At 45.7% G+C, this 24,929-nt stretch overlaps 1 protein-coding gene across 2 annotated transcripts; it reads right to left on the bottom strand.

Moving 5' to 3' along the window:
- Nucleotides 1-9,656: 9,656 nt before the first annotated feature.
- Nucleotides 9,657-23,155, bottom strand: stk35 (serine/threonine kinase 35). Of its 2 annotated transcripts, none has more exons than XM_015968643.3 (3): nucleotides 22,429-23,155; nucleotides 19,298-20,097; nucleotides 9,657-9,847 (listed from the first exon to the last, which is right to left on the bottom strand). In XM_015968643.3, the coding sequence occupies exons 1-2, from the start codon at nucleotides 22,958-22,960 to the stop codon at nucleotides 19,355-19,357; spliced, it is 1,275 nt and encodes a 424-aa protein (XP_015824129.3). In that variant the 5' UTR covers nucleotides 22,961-23,155; the 3' UTR covers nucleotides 9,657-9,847; nucleotides 19,298-19,354. The 2 variants fall into 2 exon arrangements, with proteins under 2 accessions (XP_015824129.3, XP_054602381.2); XM_054746406.2 differs by lacking the exon at nucleotides 9,657-9,847 and adding an exon at nucleotides 15,562-15,694.
- Between the last annotated feature and the right edge of the window lie 1,774 nt (nucleotides 23,156-24,929).

The raw sequence follows: 24,929 nt of genomic DNA, 5'->3' as shown, positions 1-24,929 counted from the left end.
AGTTTAAGAGCCGTCTGAAAACTCACTTTTATTCTTTGGCTTTTACTCAAGAGGAGTCTCGTTAACGGATGGCTTTGCACTTTTAGCTCCCCCACCTAGATTTTATCTTCATGTTTTTGTTGGTTTTTAAATGGTTTTAAATGTTTTTATTTCTTTATGTTCATTTCTGCCGTGCAGCGCTTTGTTTGGTCCTTGGGCCATGCGAAGGCGCTACACAGTATAAATAAAGTTTAGTAGTAGAAAACAGACGGTGAAGCTCTGGGATTAGAAAATCCTGGCAGATCTACAGCTTCTTTCTGCAGCATTTCTCTTGTCCGATGGCTCCATCTAGTGGCTGATCAGCATATCACACAAAAAGTCAGTCAATCTGTTTATTTAAGATGGCAACTTCACGTTTCTGTTTATAAATGTGCTTCTGTGGCCGACAAACAGCTAAAACACGTAGTTTTACGAGTATTATTCTCATGTTGTGTTCTCATACATTTATATTTTAGAGACTTTCTTATCCGTGAAAAGATCATCAACTCTGCATCAGCCGAGATATTTGAAGCAAGTAAGCGGTAGTCTAACGCTACTGGTTAGTTCTGGTCGGCGTTCGGTTTTCTATTACACGGAGCTCTGCGGGGCAGGGGGCGTGTCACACGATGAGTTAATCATTTTCACAGATTTCTGAAGAATCACATAATTTCTGAAAGGGGAAAACTCCGGAAAGATACTTTAAAGAGCAAGTCACCCCCTACCAGAGTCTTACTCAACTCCCACTTCCTGTTTGAAAAATGCAACAAATGCTGTTGCCTGGTAGACCGAGAAGGCGGAGCTGCTAACAAATACACACACACACAGGCTCACGACAGCATTGTGACATCATAATGTACCAGTTTACATCATAGCATACCTCTTAGCCAATAGCGGTGGCAGATTTAAATGAAAAGACAGTGCAGAGTTTTTACCCGACAACGGCGCAACACTGCCAGTTTTAGGCAGAAAATTTAAATTTCAACTAAGATGCACTGAAGTGCCAAATTATTGACTACATGTGTCTGCAGCACGATTAGACACTCGTTTATTTAGTTTATCAGCAAAAAAAAAGTTTATTTGGGGGTGACTTGCTCTTTAACATCAATGGACTCACTCATCACGACGAGGAAGGCTGTTGTTGGTTTAGCGTCCAGGAAACAGCAGAGAATGTCCCAGCTAGTAGAAGCTAACCGTTAGCATTAGCAACTCCCCCACACAGCAGAACTCCTCCAGGCTTGTGTTATTTGTGGAGGTAAAACATCAACGTTGCAGAGCAGACAGAGTCAGTGGTAGTCGTGTTGCTGTTAGCCAATCAGCAGAGAGATGTCCACATATCAGGAAGTAAGACTACTGATCCTGTCCTACTTTCTATACGTGCTCAAACAGGTGCATCAGAGGATTTCCCCCCCAGAGAACGACTCACAAGGCATTTGTTCCTACCAGAGAGCGCTGCAGACAAAAGCACGGGTCAAGCGGATCCTGAAATCAGCTTTAGTGGAGGAATAAAAACAAACTCACCAGCAGAAGGAAACTACACAAGCTCCAGCTTAATTCTATTTTATTTATTCCAGTAAAAAAAAGAAGACATTTTTCTCAACGTGCAAATGGTAAAAAATAGATCCACTTCAAAAGAAATGACTTCATTCCCGGTTTAATCCAGATCTAGTTATGAAAAACAACTTCAGGTGATCGTTTCTGCAGATTCCAGTTCATCCAACACTAAATCTACCCACATCTGGTGCACTTCAATTATGTGTATGCCTTCTGGTAACACTTTACAATAAGGGCCCTTTATTATTATTTATTAGGCATTAATAAACTATTAAATAAAGCATTAACTCATTAACCATATTTTGTAACGCATTACTACGCAGACACACCCGACCCTTTGTCCTAATCTTAAGGACACTTAGTAGTTTACATTGGGAATAAAGAGATTCTATGTTTCTTAATGCTTAATAATGCACTAAGTAACGTTAATAAAGGGCCCCTTATTGTATTGTTACCTGTTTTTATTGAGCCAGTTAGGAAAAGTTTTCTCTATGAAGAGATAAACTGGCCCGATTCTAATTGTGATTCATTCGTGTTTGGTCCAACTTTAATCGACTTCATCACGAGGTCACGACCTCCCTGGTGTCTACGCCTACACTCAGTCGGGACGAGCTGAGACATCATTTAGACACCAACTACATAATGAACCTAAACACCTCAGCTGATCACATCAATAATATAGTGTTGTCTGGGAGATGGGCACACTCACGCTCCAATTGGCTGCTTTGTGTTGGTGTCACAGCGGTTTCCATCCTCCCTCAGTAGCATCTTGTAAAAACTCTCCCCCGCCTCCCCCTTTTAGCTCCTCCCGCGCTGCTCTGCTCTCAGGACACTTTGTTCCCGACGCCTGAACATGAAGACGTTCTGCAGCCTACTGGAGTTAAGTAATGCCCCACACCCTTCACTAACACACACACACACACACACACACACACACACACACACACACACACACACACACCTAATCCATCAGGCTAATCAGTGATGGAGCACCTCATGTCAGACCCGACCGGAGAACTCCAGAGGACTTCTATGAACATTCTCCTGATGAACGTGCTCCTGGATACTGGACGAAAAAAATCACTGACCCAGAACTCCTAGACCAGTTCCTCTGACCCAGAACTCCTAGACCAGTTCCTCTGACCCAGAACTCCTAGACCAGTACCTCTGACCCAGAACTCCTAGACCAGCTCTCATCTCTTCAGCCCCGTTCTTCTGCTTATAAGGCCGTCTTCCTCCATGGTTCTCATTTTTGTTGTTGTCTACATCATTTCTTTACGGTTAATTCAAACTTCCTGAAGGTCTTTGGACTTTCTGTGTTTTCATTCCATTTTCCAGGAACATTTAGACCGATCAGGAACCCAGACACTAAAGAACGGCTTTGTTTGGAGGCGGTTTAGCATCCCGTAGCGTGACGCCAGGTTCTGCACACACACGCTTGTCTACTGAGGCAGAAGTCTCTCCATCAGCAGTGAACACAGGTGAACACACCTGCAGAACAAGGAAACAACCAAAACATTTCAAAACAAATTACTCACAGCTCATCACACCACGGCTGAATCGTGGGAACCGGTCAGCCCGCTTCACGCCGAGTCGATGTTTCATAACACCAAACCCAACCTACAGCAGATGCTCTCAGATCCAAACATCAAACCTTTAATGTTCAGAACCACTAAACTAAAACTTCTAGTGTTTATTCATCCTATAAACTATATTAAAACTATATTGTGAGTTTCACAGATTAAATTCCTGAACAGAGTCGTATAAAAATAAACTGAACTGTCTCAGATTCAATGAAAATATCCATGAACTCCATTCAAACTAAACTTGATCACACACGGTTTTAACTGACCGAATGGGATTGGACCTATACATGGTAACGTCCAGCAATGGTCAGGTTTTAGGTACTGTTTGACCATCGAACATCCGGTCAAAAAGGAGACACGAGACTGCACGTGTCCCCTTTAAATCAGCCTGCCTCTGTCCCACCAGCTGGAGCTCAGAGCCTGCAGCTCTGACAGAGATAAGGAAATGTCAACAATAACATTCTCTCCTCAAGGTCCCTCACAGAGCACCTGCTTATCCAAGTCTCGTTGCTTCACAGAAGAAAGAAGATTTTATAATTAAAGATGAACTTCCACAACTAATACAGCTAAATACCGTAATTTCCGGACTATAGAGCTCCGGGAGTTCTCCCGGCATGCAACAGTTCAAATCGAAACGGTGCCATCTTGGCAGGCAGAAGCCGGCAGCTGGGCTATTTGTTATTGTGAGAAAACTCAATCAGACAGGAAATATGGTAGATTCCTGTTGTGCCCCAGGATGCAGAACAGACGCGGACGACATAAGGAATGAGCCATCTACAGGATTCCCCAAGATCCGGAGCGCCGCAAACGTTGGATCATTGTAATAAAACGCAATAGTGACCGGGCTAAAATGAAGCTGTGGGATCCCGAGAGTAAAGGTTTTCGCTTATGCAGCGGCCGCTTCATATCAGGTACTTAAACCAACGTTTCCTCAACTGTGTATGGTATTTATTTTAAATGCTTTTATTACGATTCTTAGTGGGCTTCCTAAACGTATTTTGGCGTGGCTTTTTCTGTCTTATTACTCATAGCAACAAGTAAACGTCACGTAAAACGTTGCCTCGTCACGTAAAACGTTTCCTCGTGAGTTCTGCGTGCTGCCGTTTACGTGTTTTATGATCACAGCAATTAACCGGCTAAGCTGGTTTTCATTTTTAAGCAATGGTTGATCAATTGTCAGATCACACATAAAAAGCACTTTGGATTGCTATTATCTGTCTCACCGAGACAGCTCTCAGACAGATCCTGAGACGTTCCTGCCTGACATATTTATTTTATTCACGGAAAACAATCAAACTAGTGATTTCTCTTGGTGTTCAGTTTATACATTCAAACAGCACAGCACTCTATTTAAACTACTTACATGTAAATCTATGTTATTTGTCCATCCATCCATTTTCATCCGCTTATCCGGAGTCGGGTTGCGGGAGCAGTAGCGTCGAGAGGCCCAGACTTCCCTCTCCCCAGCCACTTGGACCAGCTCCTCCGGGGGAATCCCAAGGGGTTCCCCGGCCAGGTCCGGTAAGAAGTCCGCTCCGACAGCTTCTGGCGTTTTAAAAAGTATCCCAGGGGCACGGTAAGGGTCGGAGATGTTTAGTCTATTTAATTTCTGACTATATAAAACGATTTCTTCGGTTTTAAAGTGTGAAGTAAACTCAGACGAAGTAAAATCCAAGCCGATCCCGTTCAGAATCAGAAAACTTTATTGGTCCCCATGGGGCAATTAATTTGTAGCTTACCACACAGAATAACTCGCTCATAAAAACAACCAAGCAAACAATCCATTTATACAATCACACAATGTGTGTCACTACCAACATGCCGAACACATCCTAAATGATGGGTAGAGGATGAGCAGCAGCCCTCCAAAAATGGCACATGCTTAAAGCCGATGATACTTCGCTGTTATTTCGCCACCCCTCCCGGCTCAGAGTTAAAGAGCAAGTCACCCCGTACAAGAAACTTACTCCACTCCCACTTCATGTTTGAAAAATGCAACAAATGCTGTTGCTTGGCAGACCGGGAGGGCGGAGCCGCTAACAAATACACACATACACAGGCTCACAATGGCATTGTGACATCATAATGTACCAGATGACATCATAGCATACCTCTTAGCCAATAGTGGTGGCAGATTTAAATTCAAATACAGTGCAGAATTTTTCCCTGACGACGGCGCAACACTGCCAGTTTTAGGCAGAATATTTAAATTTTAACCAAGATGCACTGAAGTGCCAAATTATTGACTACACGTGTCTGCAGCACGATTAGACACTCCTTTATATGGTTTATCAGCAAAAAAAATGTGATTTTGGGGTGACTTGCTCTTTAAGCAGTTCAATAGCTGATGGAACAAAGGAGTTCACGTTCATGTTCATGGTTACATCCGTGTTTAGCTTCTCTTACCTGCCAATATGGCGTCTACTAACTGAGAGTCACGTGGGGTCCGGAGCTTTATAGAGCGCACCGCAATAAAAGCCGCACCAACAAAAAAAAAAGGTTTTCTACACACACGCCGCACTCGAATACAAGCCGCGGCGCAGCCGCCACATGCAGGTCACCGGCACACAGCGCACGTACGGCCATAACATGAGATAATTAGAGAGACGCTACACGGAGGTTTTTCGTTGTTGTTTTAATTCAACAAAACAAATTTTAAACACGGGTGAACGTGCCTGCAAGTTTAGAAAAGAAAACAGCGCTGATAGCATTCATATTTCTGGATGGTTAGAAAATAAAACCTGCACACAAAACATGCCTGGTTAGTAAATAAAACACACTTGCCTACCAGAAGAAGTCATTCGCTCTCATCTTCCTCCTGTGCACTAAAGCCATTAAAGTCCTCTTCTTCAGTGTCGGAGTTGAACAGCCTCAGAAGAGCTTCGTCACATACCTTTTCTGTGGCCATGTCAGTGTCGCTGTCCGTGTTGCTGTCGTCATCCCCGGGTGAAGCTGGCTTGAACGAGTTCTTCCCGCTGCCGTCTCCAGCGCCGAACCATGGATTCATTCATGCCAAGCTTACGTGCGGCAGCGCTGTTTCCCTCCTTTACTGCCAGATCGATGGCCTTCAACTTAAATGCGGCAACATATGAACTCATACGTGTAGTTACCATGATGAGGGGGTATGGATTTGAAACAAAGTCTTCGTCGTGCCGGCTGCTTGCATGTGCTAAATTAAAATGAGCACTTTCTTTGATTTCCACGTTTGACTTCCACCGGTTTCACTTTCTGCTAAAGCGCCCCCTAGTGGCAGGTGAAGGAAAATCTTCAGTAAAGCCGCACCTCATTGTAAGCCGCACGGTTCAAAGCGTGGGAAAAAAGTAGCGGCTTATAGTCTGGAAAATACGGTAATCATTAAATGAACATTTGTTTATTGCTACTTATAATTATAAAATAATTAAATATTTCATTAATCTGTGCTCAATGAAACATGTTTCGGCATGTTTACTTGACCAGGTCATAACATTTGCACTCACACAAGAACAAAGTAAGGTAAAGTTAAGTCCATGACACATAAATAACCTTTAGCCCAGATCAGAGCCTCCGGTGTCAGAGTTCTGAGATTCTTGAAAATATCCCTCAAACTTGTCAACCTCTGGTTGGCTACACAATCTTCAGACTGGCCACAATAAATGATTTTCCGTCATATTGGACTGATAATTAAACTCGACTGAACTGGACTGTAGGAAATGACGTTGACTCCATTTAATTAGCTTGAACTGTTTGAACCGAGTTTAGATCCTAGGTTCGGGCGTGGATCACCTCCAGCCAGCATAGCTACGTAAAGAAATGAAATCACACAGAGGCTTATTAAATCCACGTTTTATTCATTTCAAGAAGTTGTCAAACATATCTACAGCAAAAACATGATGCTCTCATCAAACATCGAATGGCTCCCGTCAGCTTCAATAACAAAAACATCTCTGTACAAACTAGACGAAGGTCGTTGGAGACTTTACAACATTTAGAGAACGACGTGGCGTCTGTGCGCTGCTCACACCGAGGCGGTGAACCGTTGTTGCATAGTGAAAACAAAGTGTTCAAGTGGAGGAACTGTTCACCTCTGCAGAAAACTAAAGACTGGCAGCAAACTCGTGTCTAACTGATGTTAGGTGTGTGTGTGTGTGTGTGTGTGTGTGTGTGTGTGTGTGTGTGTGAGACCATCGTTTACAGGTTAGTGCATAAAGAAAAGCAAACAGACGAGTAGACGGGACCAAGCCTCCACAGCCTAAAGGGTTTAGTTAGACTCTAAATACAAAAGTGAAAACAGGAAAAGATCCGACCCGGCTCCGAGCCGATCGCCTTCACAGTTCAACGTTTGGTACCGTTCAACAACCACCGTCTCAGAGTTCAACAGAACAAGTGAGAATCTAACAACACAAGTCAGTAATAAATAAAGTTACTTTCGCCTCTCCCACATCTTTGGTTTAGTCCACCTGTGACCTTTAAGGTCCGATTGTCAAACCGCAGTTTTTCTGGATCCAAACGTCGGGATAAAAACTTCCACAGCAGCTGGTTCGTCCGACATGTTTGAGATGTGCTCAGCTGTGATTACTGCCGCGTTCCCCAAGCACCAACTCAGTAACAGGACTAGGTTTAGAGTTTTCGTTTACCAAGTCAAAACTTTACAAGATGTTTCAGTTTTTCTCAGCTGTCAATCATCAACGCTCTTGTTTAGTTAGGGTTAGAGGTTACCGGGTTAACCAGTCGCCTGAGAGATTACTGGGTTAACCAGACGTCAGAGATTACCGGGTTAACCAAACTTCAAAGATTACCGGGTTAACCAGACGTCAGAATCTAAAGTGAAGTGAATTTTTTTATAATCTGGGTTTTCGTTAGCAGTGACTCAGCTTCTAACGTAGCGATGAAACAGCCGAGGGGCCACAGTCTCTGGTTCAGCTTCACATTATTTACCTGCAGTTTCTAACTCAGACCACCAGGTGGCGAGAAACAGGTCTGCCAACTGTCAGGTTTGTAGGATTTCTCTCGTAAGGACAGGAATTCCTCGATATCTCCTAAAAACAACCACTAATGTTCCCAAGACCTCATCACATGTTTAAACTAAATCTGTGTCCTGGAGTTCTCCAGATGACAAACACACACGCTTTAGGAAACGATGAAACCATGGCCTGTAGACGCTGTTATTAGAGCGACCGTTTGCTCAGAATCACAAAATGAACATCTACAATCAGTCTGTAGGAGTTTAACCGTTCATGGAAACGTTTTTGACGTTAAAACGTGAAATCAGCAGGCCATAATGTTATTTTTACTGCAGGGATTCATCAGCATCATGAGATGGTGAAACCACGGTCAGACACTGAATTCAGGGACAAAACTGGGTTTTAGCGGTTTTGTGAGGAAGGCAACTTAAATCCAGTTTGTTGCAGTTTGCAGATTGTGCCACTAGGTGTCCCCACTCATCACACATTGGACCTTTAAGACAACCATTTGGAACACGCCAAGGAAATGGACGCTGAAACCAACGGGACCTGAAGTTTCAGAACAAACATAAGAACGTGAAACAGGAAGTGTTGCACATGTTGCCGTGAGTGAAGGAAAAGCTAGCTGCTAGCATCTAGCTAAAACACCACAAGAAGGTAAAAATCCGTCCAGCTCAAGCAAAGTGCACCACAAAGCCTCAGTTCACTGATAAACTGTCAGGAGCTGAAGGTAAAGAGCGTGAGGTAGGACCACTTCACACAAAAACCTCGACGACTCCTGCCGAGTCACCGAAGTCTGGAACTGATCCGTTCTGATCCCACCTTCCTGGAGATCTATTCCGTTTAGTTTTTCCATTAAACCCGAGGCTGTTCTTACAGCGGAGCCCAGTCCTGCTGGAATTTCCTCTCAACAGTCAGCAGGAAGCAACGCAGACTTCTGGACCGCTGCAGAGTCGGGATGAGTGAGCCCAACTGCCTCTGGGAATTCTATCCAGAAGGGAAAGTTCCTGAAGAATTCAGAAGAATTTAATCAGGTCATGAACTAGAAAAGACTCAATAGTGCTCTGGTGTGAAAGCTGCTGAACTTCACATCTTTATCGAGCCCAGAAGGACCGACTGAAGGAGATTTCACTTTCAACATTTCAGACGTCGTTTCACTCTTTGGGTTCAACGGGAACCAACGCCCACCAAGTCCAGTTTGAATCTCCTGCTGGACCCGGCTTGGTTTCCATGGCGACACAAAGCCGGTGATATTCACAGTGCCTTCTGCCTGGAATGTGACATCAGAGTTCATGAGCAGATGTTGGATTTTATTTCCGACCTTTGTTACATCTTCTGAATCTGAACAGAACCGCAGCGTTTGGGTCCCCAACCAGAACAATCTCATCCCAATCCAAAACACTAAAATAAGAAAGCAGTTCTCAGTTTGTTGCACATTTCCATCTGAAACTTCACAAGTTTACAGACTTGGGGGCGAATATTTCCAATCGCACTTTGTGTAAATCATCATTAAGGCACGGGCCACCGGGGGGGCGGGGGTGCACAGGCCCAATCTCAGGATGCAGGAAAATAAACAACAAAAACAACAAATAAAACCCGGTTTCTGAATCGACCGTCACGACCAGAGAACGGTGGTGAGGTTTTGGGAGTAAATGTCCAGTTTGGGACGTCCGGCTCGGCCGGGTTCCTGAATGCTTCACAGTTCGGGTCGTTCTGGTTCCACTGGAGCCTTCGGCCACGGCGTCGACGTAACTGTAAACAGACGAGAGATCAACATCAGACTCCAAATGCTGGTTGTGTCCTAAAGGAATAATCCATCGACCCTGAAGGACGTAAACGCCATTTCTGTGAACGGAGGCCGTTCCTGAAGCCAACTACTTTAACAGTCAAGCTGTGACTCGTCAAAATAAAAGCATCAAGTTACACTCCGAGCACTCCCGGTACCGGTTTTCCAGCCTGATCCTGCTCTGAAGATTCTGAATGAAATATTTTATTTTCCACCACCCCGCCATGACTAGTACCGGGTTTTTATGGCAGAACTTCTCTGAAAGCCTAAAATATCCAGCATTCATGCATTTAGGAAGCTGCAGTGACAGCTTTATGTCAACAGGTGGCGACAGATCGCACCTGTGCAGCTTTGTTGGTAAAAGAGAAAAGCTGAGAGGAAACCACTGATGAGCTGGCAGGAATGCAGGTGAGAACATTTGGAACCGGAACTGTTTGGAGAACCGTGGCTGAGCACTGCGTCGGAAAACCCTCGACACACAAGAGTTTAGTCTTCGGAAAGGAAAGAATTTTCCTGCATATGGATAAATGTCCCCGGCTTTCTGTCAACTTGTTCGATGAACTTTTCCTGCAAATCTTTACTTTCCAACAGTTTCAGATGTAGTTTTGTGTAAATGTTCCAGATTATTGACACAAGCATCGTCTATGAGGAGCTAAAGTTTAGTTAAGACGTATTAAACACAAGCCAGTGCTGCCCTCAGGAGTCTGCAGCGTCTCCTCACCGAGCCAGAGTAAACACACACCTGGAGGTGACTCCTGCCTGTGGGTCCTGTGCTCAGGCCCGGCTCAGCGCTGTGCTCTAATTATAGCACGCAGCTGACGTGCATCGGCCCGGCTGGCAGCGGTTTGTTCCCCTTTTCACGTTTACATAACAGCGCACCACATGGAGCAAACACAAGCCGAGCAGGAGGCTCTAACGCACGCCATCGGCTGAAAACCGACCGGAGACATGGAGAGCATCTGTCTGAACAACAGCACAACTTAGAATACCCATCATGCACTTCACCTGCAGCACGCGTGAGTTCAGGCTCAGTAACAGACGTAACGAGCTGAAATTATTCAAAAATTCATTCAGTCAGTTTGTTCACTCTGATGCTGAATTACATCATCAGGTAAATCTCTGGGTGGAGAAACAGGAAATAAAAAATTATTCTAAAACCAGCTTACTGTGCTTTTATTTTGAAGGTAGACACTGGCAGGAGCAAACTCCACATCGGCTCCAGTGACAACAAAAACTGTAAAAACAGGCGTCATAATTTACTCTGAGCTCCAGGAACCTGACAGACCAAACTAAACGATGGCAGAGGCGCGGGTAAATCACACAATCCTGATATGTTTGTGCTGTTCTGTTGTTTCTCCTGCTTTTGTTAGCATGACGCTAATCCCAGCTAAAAGGCAAATTTAATAACGCATTCAGGCCCGATTAAACGATTCAGCCTTCCAGAGCAGCTTCTCATGAAAATAACTTCTTAATCCTGATGTGACGAGTGTCACATTAGCTTTAGCAAGTCGCTATCAGTTTGAAAACAAAATCAATGATGAACCTGAAGGAAGTCGGTTTTTATTTCATTTTTTACAAACTCAAGTTATAAAAACCGTTTTATAATGTCTGACTGGAGGCTGCTTTCAAATAAAATCAAGTATTTTAGAAATCCTAGACCCAAGTCCAGATGAGTGCCGAGTCGTGTTTTGGCCAATCAGCTCTGCAGCAGGAGAGTTTTCACATGATGAGTGGTTGTCACAAACCCTGCGCAAGCACGCACACACACACGCACACACACACACACGGAGCTGTTCGGGTCATCGGTGAGGAAATGTCAGGATTCTGAAGCTAGAAGTTCCAGTTTCACTTCAGCTCAAACCCGTCGACCGAAGCAAAAAGCTTCAAGGTTTACATGAAAAACTTCATGCGGGCGGTTTTGTGTTCTCGGTCACACATGACACGGTAGGATGGGATCTCTGTGGGATCAGGAACACCGTTCAGGAGAGAAGGTTCAGGACCTGTAGGAACTCCTGTTCTCCCAAATCCCAGCATCTTCTGAGAAACGCTTGAACTCTCATTGTTCTTGTGTCACCGGGGTCGCTTCTGCAAACGCCACAAGAGACGGTGAGTGAGATGGCGCTCGCGTGGGTGCACGCTGCGAGCTGCTCGTCCTCTTTATGCAGTGGTACCTCGCTTTTTATTGGCTTTTATGCATTTTTGTTGTCTCTGATGCTTTTTTTGAATGGTGTGGATCCTCTGCTGACATATGACCGAGCTGCGCTGCTGAGGCTTTGTCCTTCTGTTGATGTAGCGGCTGTTACGCGCTGGGAACCTCACGGATGGTGCTGCTGGTTGGACTGCCCGTGTGCTCTCTCCCCCCAAGCCGTGATGTGTCGGCCCTCTGTCCGCCCCAGCTCGAGAAGGAAGCATCGGAGAAGACGGGGAAAGAGAGGTAGCCGGCGCATGAGACGTCGGCCTGGATCCCTGAAGAAGCGGCTGGCCCGATTCGGCCCAGCTTCTGACCCGGTGGTTTCGAGATGTCTCCTGGATTACTCGGCGCCCTGCCCAGGGAACTTGGCCGGCTCTGAGGGTGAACCGGCACCGTGCCACGGCCGATCGGCTCGAAGATCTCGCCAGACTGGGGTTTGCTGGGAGAGTCTGCGCTCGGTTACGGGCACAGAGTTAGAGGGGACTGTGCTCGTGCGCGATCCCGGTGCTGCAGCCCCGCCGCAGACCCGGTTTGGTCTGGTCAATGCCAGGTCTGTGCTGAACAAAACTTTTATTCTTTGGGATTTTTTTATTCAGCTTGACTTGAGTTTTCTGTGCATCTGTGAGTCCTGGATCCCGTTTGGTGACTCAAGCGCCCTGCTGGAGCTGGAACCACCTGGCTGCTCCTGTTTTAATATCCCCAGATCACGGGGCAGAGGTGGAGGGCTGGTTGTTGTTTTTAAATCCAGCTTTCCTTGTATTTCCTTGTATTTTTCTACGTTTTGGCCTGTCATCCACATGAAAACTTGAGTTTTTTCACACGAAAACGGATCTTTTAAAAGTGAAGATCTGCGTTTTCTCCGTTTTGGGTGTCTGCGTGTGGACAGACAAAACCGGAGTTTTAAGGTCCGCAACGTCACTTTCCGCGACAAAACAATGCTGACATCACGTGTGCGACCTGTGTTTACACTAGCCGACATCATGGATGCCCTCAGAGCTGCGCTCGCTTTATCAATTGTCCAAGCGCTGTTTGCTTGTTTGTTTTTGCAAGCGGAATTACTGCTCCTTGCAGAAGACCACAGACGAAGGACGAGGTTAAAGACGGGGAAGTACTGCCGCCTACAGGTCTGGCATGTCCTTAACAACGTATTTATCCGGGTACGTGTGGACAGAGTTTTTTTTAAACGAGGTGGTGTGGATGCAAGTTTTTGGAGGGGCGGATATTCGTTTTTTAAAAAAACCCGGCTACGTGTGGACTAGGCCTTACTCTCCATTGTGTCAGGAGAAAGGTCACTCTATTCAGTCCTTTGTGTCCTGTGGTAACGAGGTGAAGTCTTGGCTAATGGCCAACGTTCTGCATCTGAATGAGGGAAAGACAGAGCTCATCGTTTTTCACCCCAACACCAGGAATGTGGATCGTTTTATGCTGTCAAGAGCCCACCTGGAGCGGGTACTCCATGCTTTTGTAATTTCTAGGCTTGACTACTGCAGCTCTCTCTATGCAGGGTTGTGTCAGTCATCACTGCGTCGCCTACAGGTTGTGCAGAACAGCGCAGCCAGGTTCCTGACTGGGACCAGGAAACGGGACCACATCAGTCCGGTTCTGGCCTCCCTGCACTGGCTTCCGGTTTGCTATCACTCACACTTCAAAATCCTCGTCTTTGTTTTAAATTTCTTCCAGGGTGGTGCTCCCCCCTATCTGGCCACGCTCCTGAACAGACATTCCCCATCACGTGCTCTGCGCTCCTCTGACCAAGGCCTGCTCGCTGTCCCTCGTTCTAGGTGTCGTACTCGCGGGGATCGGGCTTTCTCAGTCCTAGCACCGTTACTCTGGAACCAGTTGCCACCCTCAGTTAGGCTGTCCCCATCTCTGCCAGTCTTTAAGAGTCACCTAAAAACACACCTCCTCCGCTTGGCGTTTCCAGGACATGTTTGATTTCGGCCCTCTTTTATGTTGAATTTATTCACAGTTTTCATTGGTTCACTCTATCCATTGTTTTACTCACCTGTCCTGTACTAGAATGTTTCACCTTTTTTGTAATTTGAATTGCTTTTATTTTTGATTTATTCACTATATTTGTACTTCTACTGAACCATGTTCAGGGCCTTGGGCTTCCTGACAGGGTTGCGGAAGGTGCTTTATAAATAAAGCTTTGATTGATTGATTGATTCACAAACCAAACAATCAGATGTTCTGTTGGTTTTGGGGGAAGAATCTCTTTGATTGGAGTGTCTCAATGCGCCGAGACCCTTCCAAACCACGAAACTCATCTGCATTAAAAAAAGAGGATGAGAGGAGCGTTCCTGGTTTCAGGCTCTAAATGTAAACTGGGTCTTTATTCTCCAGACAGCAGAAAAACACCTTTTCAATTCAATTCACAAATACCTCGTTAATCCCAACAGAATCTATCAAAACTCCGTCTGACAGACAGGAAGGAGGACTGCTACTTGGCTTCAGCAGGAGGAGGACTTGGTCCTGAAGACCAACTCATCTTTGTGAGTCTAAACTTCGAGTTATTCCACCGCGAGCTGCGTGGCGGCGCAGCCGGAAGCAGTCTTAACATCCCAGTTAATCGGAATCTTGTCTGGATTTGAACCCTTTCAGCATCTCAGATAATCCCATCCTCTCTAATGTCCCGTTTTGTCACAGATATGGCTCCTCCAAACCCCACCCACCCCCCACTCTGCAGCAGACGCCTCCCCTCATCTATTATTGAGGCGTAAAGAGCCCCCCCCCCCCCCCCAACCCTGTGCTTTGTTATCACACATGATCACGTTAACACAACACAGAAGAACTGATCATGTGACACATTGATAATAGCTGCTCGGACGGGGGAAGGGGGGATTAACGCGTGTAAACCCATTAGATCCAGTACAGTCACCATGAATGGGGACAGCAGACTGGAAAAGATGTGGGGATGTGTTATCTCACACACACACACACACACACACCCACACCCACACCCACACACCCACACCCACCCACACACACACACACACACACACACACACACACACCCACACACCCACACACCCACACACCCACACACCCACACACACACACACACACACACACACACACACACACACACACACGTTTATGTAACAACGTGTTTTTACGACCCGCTCTGAGTCCTGAGGGAATTTTTACAGCCTCCTCAGCCACGCTGACTTTTACAGGCGTGATGGAGCTTCTCAGAGAGGAACCTCTCTGGCTTTTCCCTGAAACAGACCCGGGACAGAACACGGTGTACCGGGCCTTCGAGCGGCTTCATTTCCTCAAAAGAAGAAACTCCTGAAAGTCTGAGCGTCTTTGTTCCAAACCATCTCCAGAGTTACATAAGAGCGTAAAGCTGAAGGAGCCAAGCAGGCTGGAGGGCATCTCGGAAACATCCTCCACCCCAAAAATGCCTCAACACGCAGAGCGGCTCTTCATGCCATCAACACAAACACAAAAATAAGAATTCCTCGAGGAATAACTGCGGCGTTAGCGGGGGAGCAGGAGCTCCTGGAGCGCTGGGCTGGTTCAGACGGAGGCGGCGCTCGGTTGGCACGCAGCAGGAGGACACAATGTTCCCAAGCAGAGGTTCTGAACCAGGAGCTCCTATTGTCCAGCGGAGGTGCTGCGACAGGGTGGGGGTGGGGGGCAAAGACATCCATCATCAACATAAATCATCAGATTTGACCCAAAACCTTCAGCACCAGACTGTAAAAACCCAATTTAGAGTCAGATTTACTCCTGAATCATTAATATTAGAAATCAGCGCAACTGCTCCTATTCTCTATGGGTTGAAGGTAAAATGTATTCTAAACCAGCGGAAATGTAAATATTTGTGCTTTTTACATAAACTTAAAACATGTTATTTATTTTTAAATAATTAAAAATCATTTTAAAAACATGATTTTTCTGCAAATATGTTTTCAAGTATTTAGAAAAAGCAATAAATCCTATTAAAATCTGCTTTAGTTTTATTATTATCGTGTTCCCAGTCGTCAAAACTAATAAAATACAAACGTTTTCCTGTTGGGTGAACCACAAACACTTTCATGGTCGTATTTGCTGTGGCTGAACCTGTCCAGGTGTACCCAGCCCCCCAAGACCCTGCGTAACGGATCGATAATGAAGCATAGAGGCTCACCCCTTGAGTTAGGAGTCTGTTCAGGTCAGAATTAAAATCATGTATTAAATAAAACAGATTAAAGGCGCCTACGGTTCTACAGACGAAGGATAAAGACGTGAACAGAAGGCCTTGTGGGTCTTTAGGACCGGTTCTGTCTGGTTTCTATAAGAACTGCAGTTCCTTGTGGGTTCTTCATGCAGGTGAATTACATCTGATCTTCCTCCTGCTCCTTTTCCACTCATGACTTTCGTTTCTTTTCACGTTTTTTGGATTATTGACTGAAATAATCTGACTCAGTCACACGACTGTTGTAAAAACAACCAGGCGACCAGAAAGATCCGGCAGCTCCTACAGGAGCCACACCAGGTCGCGTCAGACTTCCTGTGATGCGCTCGCTAGCACACGGGCAGCTACAGCTGACAGGTTTTCCCACAGAACCAGCGCCGGCCCGTGGGCCTGTTGCATAACCGTCAATCCCATCACTCGGCTAAAGAACGAGCCCGATCGGAGGCGGCGGGCGAACACGCAGCGGCCGCTTTGGTCCGTCAGCTGGGAAGCGTTACGTCACTCCTTGGACAGATTACCGCTGCGAGTTAACAGCTGAAAGGGCCGCGGAGAGAATGGTCAGAACTGGGTTCTGGTCAGCTCAGAGTTCAGGCTCCGCTGGTTCGGGTCAGCGAGCATCCATTCAGCGGCTGTTTGATGTGCTCTACATACCAGAGACGATTAACAGCTTACAGGGACACTCTTGCTGCAGAACAACTCGTCCTGCTGATGAGAGCAGAGGAGCGAGCCGTGACCTCACAGCTACTCCTAAAGACGTCTCCAGCGGAGACACGACGAGCTCCAGATTCCTCCAAAACAGACCGAGGACTTCCCACAGAGCCGCAGGAATAAGAAGAGTCAGAATTTGTTTCATATAAGAATAAACATTCAAATTCCGAGATTAGAAGAAATAATTTCAGACTAAAGAGGAAAAACGTTGCTGCTGGATCCAGACAACACAGAAGCTCAGAGTTCACGCGCTGCAGAAGCAACAAATCCAGAGTCTCCTTCAGAGACTTTCAGCAGATTATATGGTAAATGGTCTGTATTTGATACAGCGCCTTCTAGAGTCCTGGAACCCCCCAAGGCGCTTTACAACACAATCACTCATTCACACATTCACACACTGGTGGTGATGAGCTACGATGTAGCCACAGCTGCCCTGGGGCGCACTGACAGAGGCGAGGCTGCCGAGCACAGGCGCCACCGGTCCCTCCGACCACCACCAGCAGGCAACGTGGGTTAAGTGTCTTGCCCAAGGACACAACGACAGCGACAGACTGAGCGGGGCTCGAACCTGCAACCTTCTGACTACAGGACGAGAACTTAACTCCTGTGCCACCGTCGCCCGTGCCACGTAGATTATATGTAATAATCCTGTTTCTGTGAGTTTCCGCTGCTTCGTTTGCCTTCCTGACCTCGACACACAGCGGCCGTGGCGTCGCTGGAAAAGCCCAAAAACAGCCGTGAGCCGCCAGCGGAGCTCGAAAGCTCGGGAGCATTTTTATAAAAACTCAAGAGGAGCACGTGCAAGGTACGACATGTGGGTGTGACAAGTGGCCTCTGTAAGCTAATATGCTAGTTAGCATCTAACATTCTCATCAACAGTGAGCTGCAACATTAACAGAGGTTTGGCTGACGTTGCATAAACACAAACTGTCCTCACCTGAAACCATAAAACAAAACCATCAAATTAGCGATCGGGCTGCCAGACATGACTAATCTGGGGAAACGGGATTCAGAATGGGCTGAATCTGTGTGTCGTAGGGTTGGGATGATGAGAATTTAAAGGGTGAACTCGTGTTATTATGATACATGAACATCACATACGTGGGTATTTCGGTCTCGATAACGTCGATAATATCGTTTATCGTCCATCATTTGTTGGACAATTTATTGTCCAGCTAAATGTGTTATCGTCCCAGACCAAGTGTGTTGTTTCTCTCTCTCTCTCTCTCTCTCACACACACACACCCACACACACACCCAGACCGTTTGCCCTCGGGCTCAGCCTCAGGCTGTACTCTGCCTGCTTCATTGCACCAATTCATCCTCCCTTTCTGATCATTATGATCCACAGCACACCACAGGAATTCTCCGCCCAGGTGAAAGCATTGCCCTCTCCCACAACACCTAACACAGGTACACAGGTACACAGGTGTGTGGATCCTAAAACGCGTTCTAGTAAAGGTGACTTTAGCGGTGTGGCTCCTGATACTTGGGGTCCAGACCCAGAGGGCACCACCGTATAACCGCGGGTTTACGTATGAACGTAGACGCAGCACAGCTGTTTGTTTGGGTAAAGACGATCTTTGGAGGTTCCTAACGAAGGTGGCTTTGGTTTGCAGAAAGGTGATTTAATATTAGATTCACCTTTAACAGGTTGCTGTGGAGGTCAACACAAGTTTCCCTTCAAAATGGCGGTTTTAACACAACATGATGACATCATAATCTACCTCTGTGTCTGAAGGAAACGAACCCTTAGCAACAGGTGACCTCCACAGGAGCTAATGGTGTCAGCACAAAGAAAGATTAGCGGTGTTCAGCCGCGGGTTACCAACGGCCAGCGTCCCACTTAAGCCAGGCCTGGATTGTCCCGAGTCACAGGTTCAAATCCCGTTAATCACCACAGAAGTTCGTTTTTCTAACGGCATCTCCGTGACGCTCCTGGTCCAATAAACCCGATTCAAACTGTATCTGGTTACCGTGGTAACCACTTTACATTATTACTGCTTCATAATAAATCCGCAGTTAACATCGTTTTGATGTTGAACGCAGATGTTACGAGTCGTTATTTACTTAAAAACAACCTTTCAACTCGTCGACGCTGCTGCAGAAAACACTGTAAAAACCATGCTCATGGTTGTGTTGTGTGCATCTCTGTAAGCGGCGGTCTGTTGGGTTCACGGTGACACGGCGTGACCGCTGAAAGCAGGTTCTGCTGTTGGTGCGACGAGGACGTCAGGCACATTTCGTTAATATTGTGATGACATCATTAACTGTAGCCATTTCCTACCAACAATAAACGACATAGAGAAGAAAAGGTGGAATGGGAGTTACCTGGGAAGGACATGGGTCCCTTCTTCGATGACAAGTTTGGGGAAGCATCTGGTTTCGTCATGCAACACACGTAACTTGGTCCATCCTCATCTCAAGCTGGAGGGCGTCCGGGCGGTCCTGAGGGTTGACGGCAAGCATGTCCAGGAGGAGTTCTTTCACTCCCTCAGACATGGAGCTTCTGGCCTTCTGAGGGATGTGGAGCACCATCTTGGGGTTCTCCAGCAGAGCTTCCCCAACAGGTACGATCTCTGTGCCCCGTCGGACGTAGGTGCCCAACAGTTCCCTCTTGGACTCAGCGTCAATAAAAGTGATTCTCTCAATCATTGCCCAGATGATGATGCCTAGAGCGAAGATGTCAGCCTTCGCTGTGTAGTGTCCCTCCCAAACCTCTGGGGCCATGAAGAAATCCGACCCACAAGCTGACGACAACCAGAACTTGTTAATGTTGCCGACCCTGTTCTGGTTGCTCCCCCTGGTGCCGGCGCCAGCCACAAGTTGCTCTTCGCCGTTTTTGGCATTCAGGCCTGCGCAGACTTTACTGAGACCAAAGTCCGCCACCTTAAGAACCGGCGAACCGGATTTCTGCGAGATGAGAATGTTGTCCGGTTTCAGGTCCCGGTGGACGATGTTGTTCTTGTGCAGGAAAGCTATGGCACACGTCAGCTGGCACATGAAGCTCTTATTGGTCTGCGGGTCGGGCCTCCGAGACAAGATGTACTGGTTGAGGTCGCCACCTTCACAAAACTCCATGACGAACCAAAGGTAGCAGGGCTCCTCTGGGTAACCAAGGATACGCTCCCCTGGAGAAACAGAGTTCAGTCAGTCAAACAGCCTCAAACCAAAAGCTGCTCAGAAACCTGGTTTCAGAATAATGGATGCAACCGATCTGGATTCAGAGTAATCTGCTCCCGTCCACAGGTCTAGGAGTACGGAGGTAGTGTGTGATACCATCAAGGACTAAACTCAAAAGGTCTCCTCTCACATCGGTTTCCTCCCCAGCAGCCAGACGTTGGTGCCTCAGGGTTATCTTTGGTTGTCGTTCCTGCCCAACTGTTGTACCAGACCACGACGCGATAACACGATCTTTTATACAGCGACTCTACAAAAATCACAACGGGCTGACACAAACGAGCAAAGTGGACAAGAGCAAATGAACAAAGTCAGCCCTAAAAACGACCATCTCCATGTTTAATTATAAAACCCAAAACCTCCTTCGTCCATCGGTCACCCATTCACTCTGTTTGACAACCCGTTCCACGTTTGTTGACACAACTCTGGTTCATCCCTTGAGTTAGGAGCCTTTAAAAGCCTGAAAGGGTTTAAAGGTCAGAGATAAGTAAGAAAACATTCCTCTGAAAATTCTCTGGTACAGAGTCTGAAGCCCAAAGGAAAAACAGCCAAAGTCCAAAGCAAAACTCTGGAGGATGTAAACCAGTAAAGTCCAGCTGCTGGGAAGGAAAACCGGACCCGGACCTTTGAAACGCTGTAATTACGATGTCTGCGGATCAAACTCTAAACATTAAATCCTCGTGTCTGTGAAGGTTCTCAGTCATCCAGGTCATTGTAGTCTAAGGAGCTTTGAAAGAGAAGCGTCTGGACTTCTTTGAGTTGCTTGAAGACGTTTCACCTCTCATCCGAGAGGCTTCTTCAGTTCTAAGGTCAAACGGTGGAGTCCCAGATTCAAACCCAGTGGGAGTTTCCCCCCCGAAGAGGGAACAAAAGACCCCCTGATGATCCTCTACATAGTACATAAACACATGAGCCAAGGTGTGAGGGTGGGCGTGGGTCCTATTCAGCCAGAGTTTCGGGTGAGCTCTTGAGATTAAATCATCGTACATAATCCTGAGGTCATTCAGTCAATAACTAACATTCTGGGACTCTGAGCTTGCTCTGGATCCTGATTTTAGAAGTAAAACTTTGTTTCTGTTAAACACATTGTTGGACAGCAGAAAACTACATTTTGATAAAAAAAAAAAGCAGCCGTCTATCAAAGTATTTGGTTGTTGCATCAACCGGACCCAGCTGACGCGTGGGTGTTTTATTTAAGACGACATCGCTTTGCTGCGTGTGAGGTTCGTGAGGAGGCCCGACTCTGCGGTAACAGCGAAACTGGATTTAAAGAATGAGGAGGAAACTGCGTCACTCGCCCGCAGCGACCTGCACTGATCATCACAGTGGGCCATGACTGAACATTTCTGCACCTCAAACGGGGTTACATAAACCTGCACAAAGCTGGTCCACCACGCCGAATAAAAACCAGTCCTGCACTGTTCTTCTGACTCTTCATCTGCTCTAAAAACGGTGTCATCTACAGATTTTTTAAAGTAGTGACACTTACATAACAGGTGGTTCTTAACAGCTAGATTTGACATGGATTAAGAGATGTTTGTGCATATTATTCTTGTACAGAAAAGCGATCCACAGGCCAAATTAAAGCCAGGATGGCCAAAACAAGCTGCAGAAAACCAACATAATTCAGAGGTAAAGTGAGGCGACATGAACTTAAACAGCAGAATTGCTTTTACATGTGTGGATGTTTAGTAAAGAGGCCAACAGGCTGCCAAGTAGTACACTGTGTCCTCTGAGGGAAACAGAGCGGTCTCTGTGGCTGGTGTAGGTGATGTACAGCGACATCACTGTCATACAGGAGGCTGCACAGGGAAGTGGAAACAGCTTCAAACTCCCTTTTCTGCTGGGTGATGCATGCTGCATGTCCCAGTTAGGATCCACACAGGGTCCTGGCTTCACACGCAGCACCACTGCGTTCACGTCATCCTTTAAATCCTGGGTTAGATAACTAAAAACAGCAACAGATTTTTTTAAACAGGGAGACATTTCTGCTTTTAGGTAAAACAAACTCAGCAGAGCTTTTATTTTTGCACACGCTCAGATGCTTTTATTTTGTAACAGGCTAGCTACAGCCGCTGAGTCATTCGTGTTTTTTTTTTAGCTTCGATGACTTGAAAAGTTCTGATTTAAACGTTAAAATAAACCTTCCCGCCTCTGTTTTAAATGTGTAACACGAGCGTTAAAAGTTGAAAGACTTTACTGAGTGTTTGGGGCTCCTGCTGAACATTTTAAAGCCTAAATGAGGTCATTTGTTGGAGGGTTACACAACAGTTGCTAGCTACCTTTGAGCGAGGTCTCCACCAGGCGCAGGTACTGTTTGGACCTCTTATTACCGTGGCTCATCTTCTGGGCCAGGCCGTTTCTCTGCAGGACACACTCCTCCAGCTGGACCACATTCTGGTGTCGGTTCTCCAGGCTCGTCAGGGCCCAGAACTCGGCCAGAGCTAGCTCAACGTTTTCAGGAGCGTCGCACTGTAGCCTCTTTACCGCCACTCTGGCCCCGGTTTTCCGGGCCACGGCCTCGTACACCACTCCGTAGCTTCCCCGGCCCACCTCCCGGAGCAGGCTGTACCTGGGAGAGGGTCCGGACGGGTCACTACGGAGGAAGCTAATACTACTGAAGCAGTCCTCGTTGTCCTCCTCGTCCATGACTTCCACATGGTTGTTCTCCACCGAGAGGGAGCGGAGGATTTTCACCGCCTCCCGCTTCATCCTTGCGGCCGCCGAGCGCCTGCTACTCCGCACGCCCCCGCTTACCTTTCTTTTCTTCCTGTTGCGTAAATCCATAACTTCTTTTTTGTTGAAGGGAAACATGAAGGGAGGGCGTGTTTATCGGTCATTACTTAACTCCTACCGAATAAAGTTTTGCCGTCTTAACGTCTGCCTGGCAGCGGTTCGGAGAAGGTAGTCTCAACCTCGGTAACAGTTCTGGATTAAAACGCGGAGAGCCACTGGTTGTCCGTCCAGCTGTTGTAACTAATTTGGCTTCCTAAACAAAATGTTCCTGCTCTGTCGGAGAACGGAGGGCGTGGCTTATGCTGCAGCTTCGCCGGCGCTGATTGGTGGAGACAAATCAACTCGCGGAAACTCAAATGGGAAATTAGCAAACACGCTACATTTGATGTTTGAAACCTGAACGCTGTTCGTATCGGTAGTGCGTAATTAAAATGATTATGACGCTGATTCGGACACGCCCTTACCGAATCCCTCCTCGCATCGTCCGCCATGGGACGTGGAGGAGGGAGGGGGTGGGTGGGTGTGAGCGCACGTGCACTCCAGCAATGCCCCAGCTTCCATTCACACCAACAGCAACGTGCGCTTTTACACGCGCATCTAGTCATCTTAGTCGATCTTAGTCGATCTAAAATAAAAACTAGGATGGTTAAAAATACAATCAGATTAAAAGTTAATATTTTAATCATTGTTTCTGCTTGTTTTAAAATATGTCCTCACTTCTGTATTGTTTTCGTTTCAGCACATTCAAAAGCACAATAACGGTGTCCTAAAATCCAGATTGTGGATGTTAAATTGTCCATATTACAAAAATAAGAAAAGAAAAAAATGTGTAAAGTAAAAATAATTATAATGAATGATAAAACTGTTTTGGTAACAAATTAACATCTTTTAAATTATATTATAATAATTAATTGTATTTTTTGTTTATTCATTTATTAATATGTATTCATTTATAATTTTATTGTTATTTCATTAGAAATATTAATAGGGGTTATGTATGGAAGCACAGAGCTGCCACCGACGCAAAATAAAATTAGAGCATATCACATTATAACATCATATTTTTATTGTTCCAACAATAGAACTTTCAGGTTTGTACAATATTTGATCACATTCTTACAACACAGTATCATGTTTTTACAATGGGATTTTTATGTTTTTGCAATATAATATAATGTTCATACAACATAAATATAATATTGTGCAAATGTGATATTTAATTTTGTTCTAACATGAAAATGATATTGTTAGAACAATAAAAATGATGATGTTGTAAGGTGACATCGCTCTAATTTTATTTTGTGTGGGAGGCTTAAAAATGTGGTTCAATTTCTGACTCAATGTTTATCAAACTGGCTGAGTTTCATATTCATTTGATTACAAATTACCAATTATCTGTCTATTTCATTGTGTAATTGTATAACTGAGTAACAAGCAGTTACCACCTGCAGCACCAGAGGACACACATGCAGGATTCCACTAGAAGGTTATGGAGGAAAGTACTAATCCTGTAAAAGAGGTGGAGCGCTCAGAAACTCAGATAGAAACAGGACGTTTACCTTTAAAACAGGACATCCAAAACATGTTTATTGCAATGATGTTAAATTAAACAGATGTTTTGTGGGTCTTGTGTCAGTGTGAGCAGGACATTTTTCTGTATTTTTGGATGTTTGACCTGATATTTTTCCTTTGGCTTGATTATGTAACCAACTTATTGGCAAGTTGAATTCATTTGTTCTTACTTAGTTAAGCTTTTATTTTTGTGAAAATGTCTAAAACTGTTTTTGTTGTTGGCTTTCTGCTACTCAGGATACAGATTTATATTTTCACTGAATGTTTGTTTAAAGAGCAAGTCACTCCAAATCACCATTTTTTTCCTGATAAACTATATAAATGCGTGTCTAATCGTGCTGCAGACACGTGTCATCAATAGTTTTGCACTTTAGTGCATCTTAGTTAAAATTTAAATATTCTGCCTAAAACTGTCAGCGTTGCATCGTCGTCGGGCAAAAACTCAGCACTGCATTTGAATTTAAATCTGCCATCG

Source organism: Nothobranchius furzeri, chromosome 15, assembly GCF_043380555.1.
Source record: "Nothobranchius furzeri strain GRZ-AD chromosome 15, NfurGRZ-RIMD1, whole genome shotgun sequence".
NCBI classification, from domain to species: Eukaryota; Metazoa; Chordata; class Actinopteri; order Cyprinodontiformes; family Nothobranchiidae; genus Nothobranchius; species Nothobranchius furzeri.
Note: the sequence above shows the minus strand (reverse complement) of the source record. Positions and strands in the feature narration are given on the sequence as shown.

What these genes read in the sequence shown, in the direction of transcription:
- stk35 (XM_015968643.3), bottom strand. Translation starts at nt 22,960, where the DNA reads ATGTTTCCCTTCAACAAAAAAGAAGTTATGGATTTACGCAACAGGAAG. An exon ending in GGTGGAGACCTCGCTCAAAG is followed by an intron (nt 20,098 to 22,428) that starts GTAGCTAGCAAC and finishes CTGTTTCTCCAG; the next exon opens with GGGAGCGTATCCTTGGTTAC.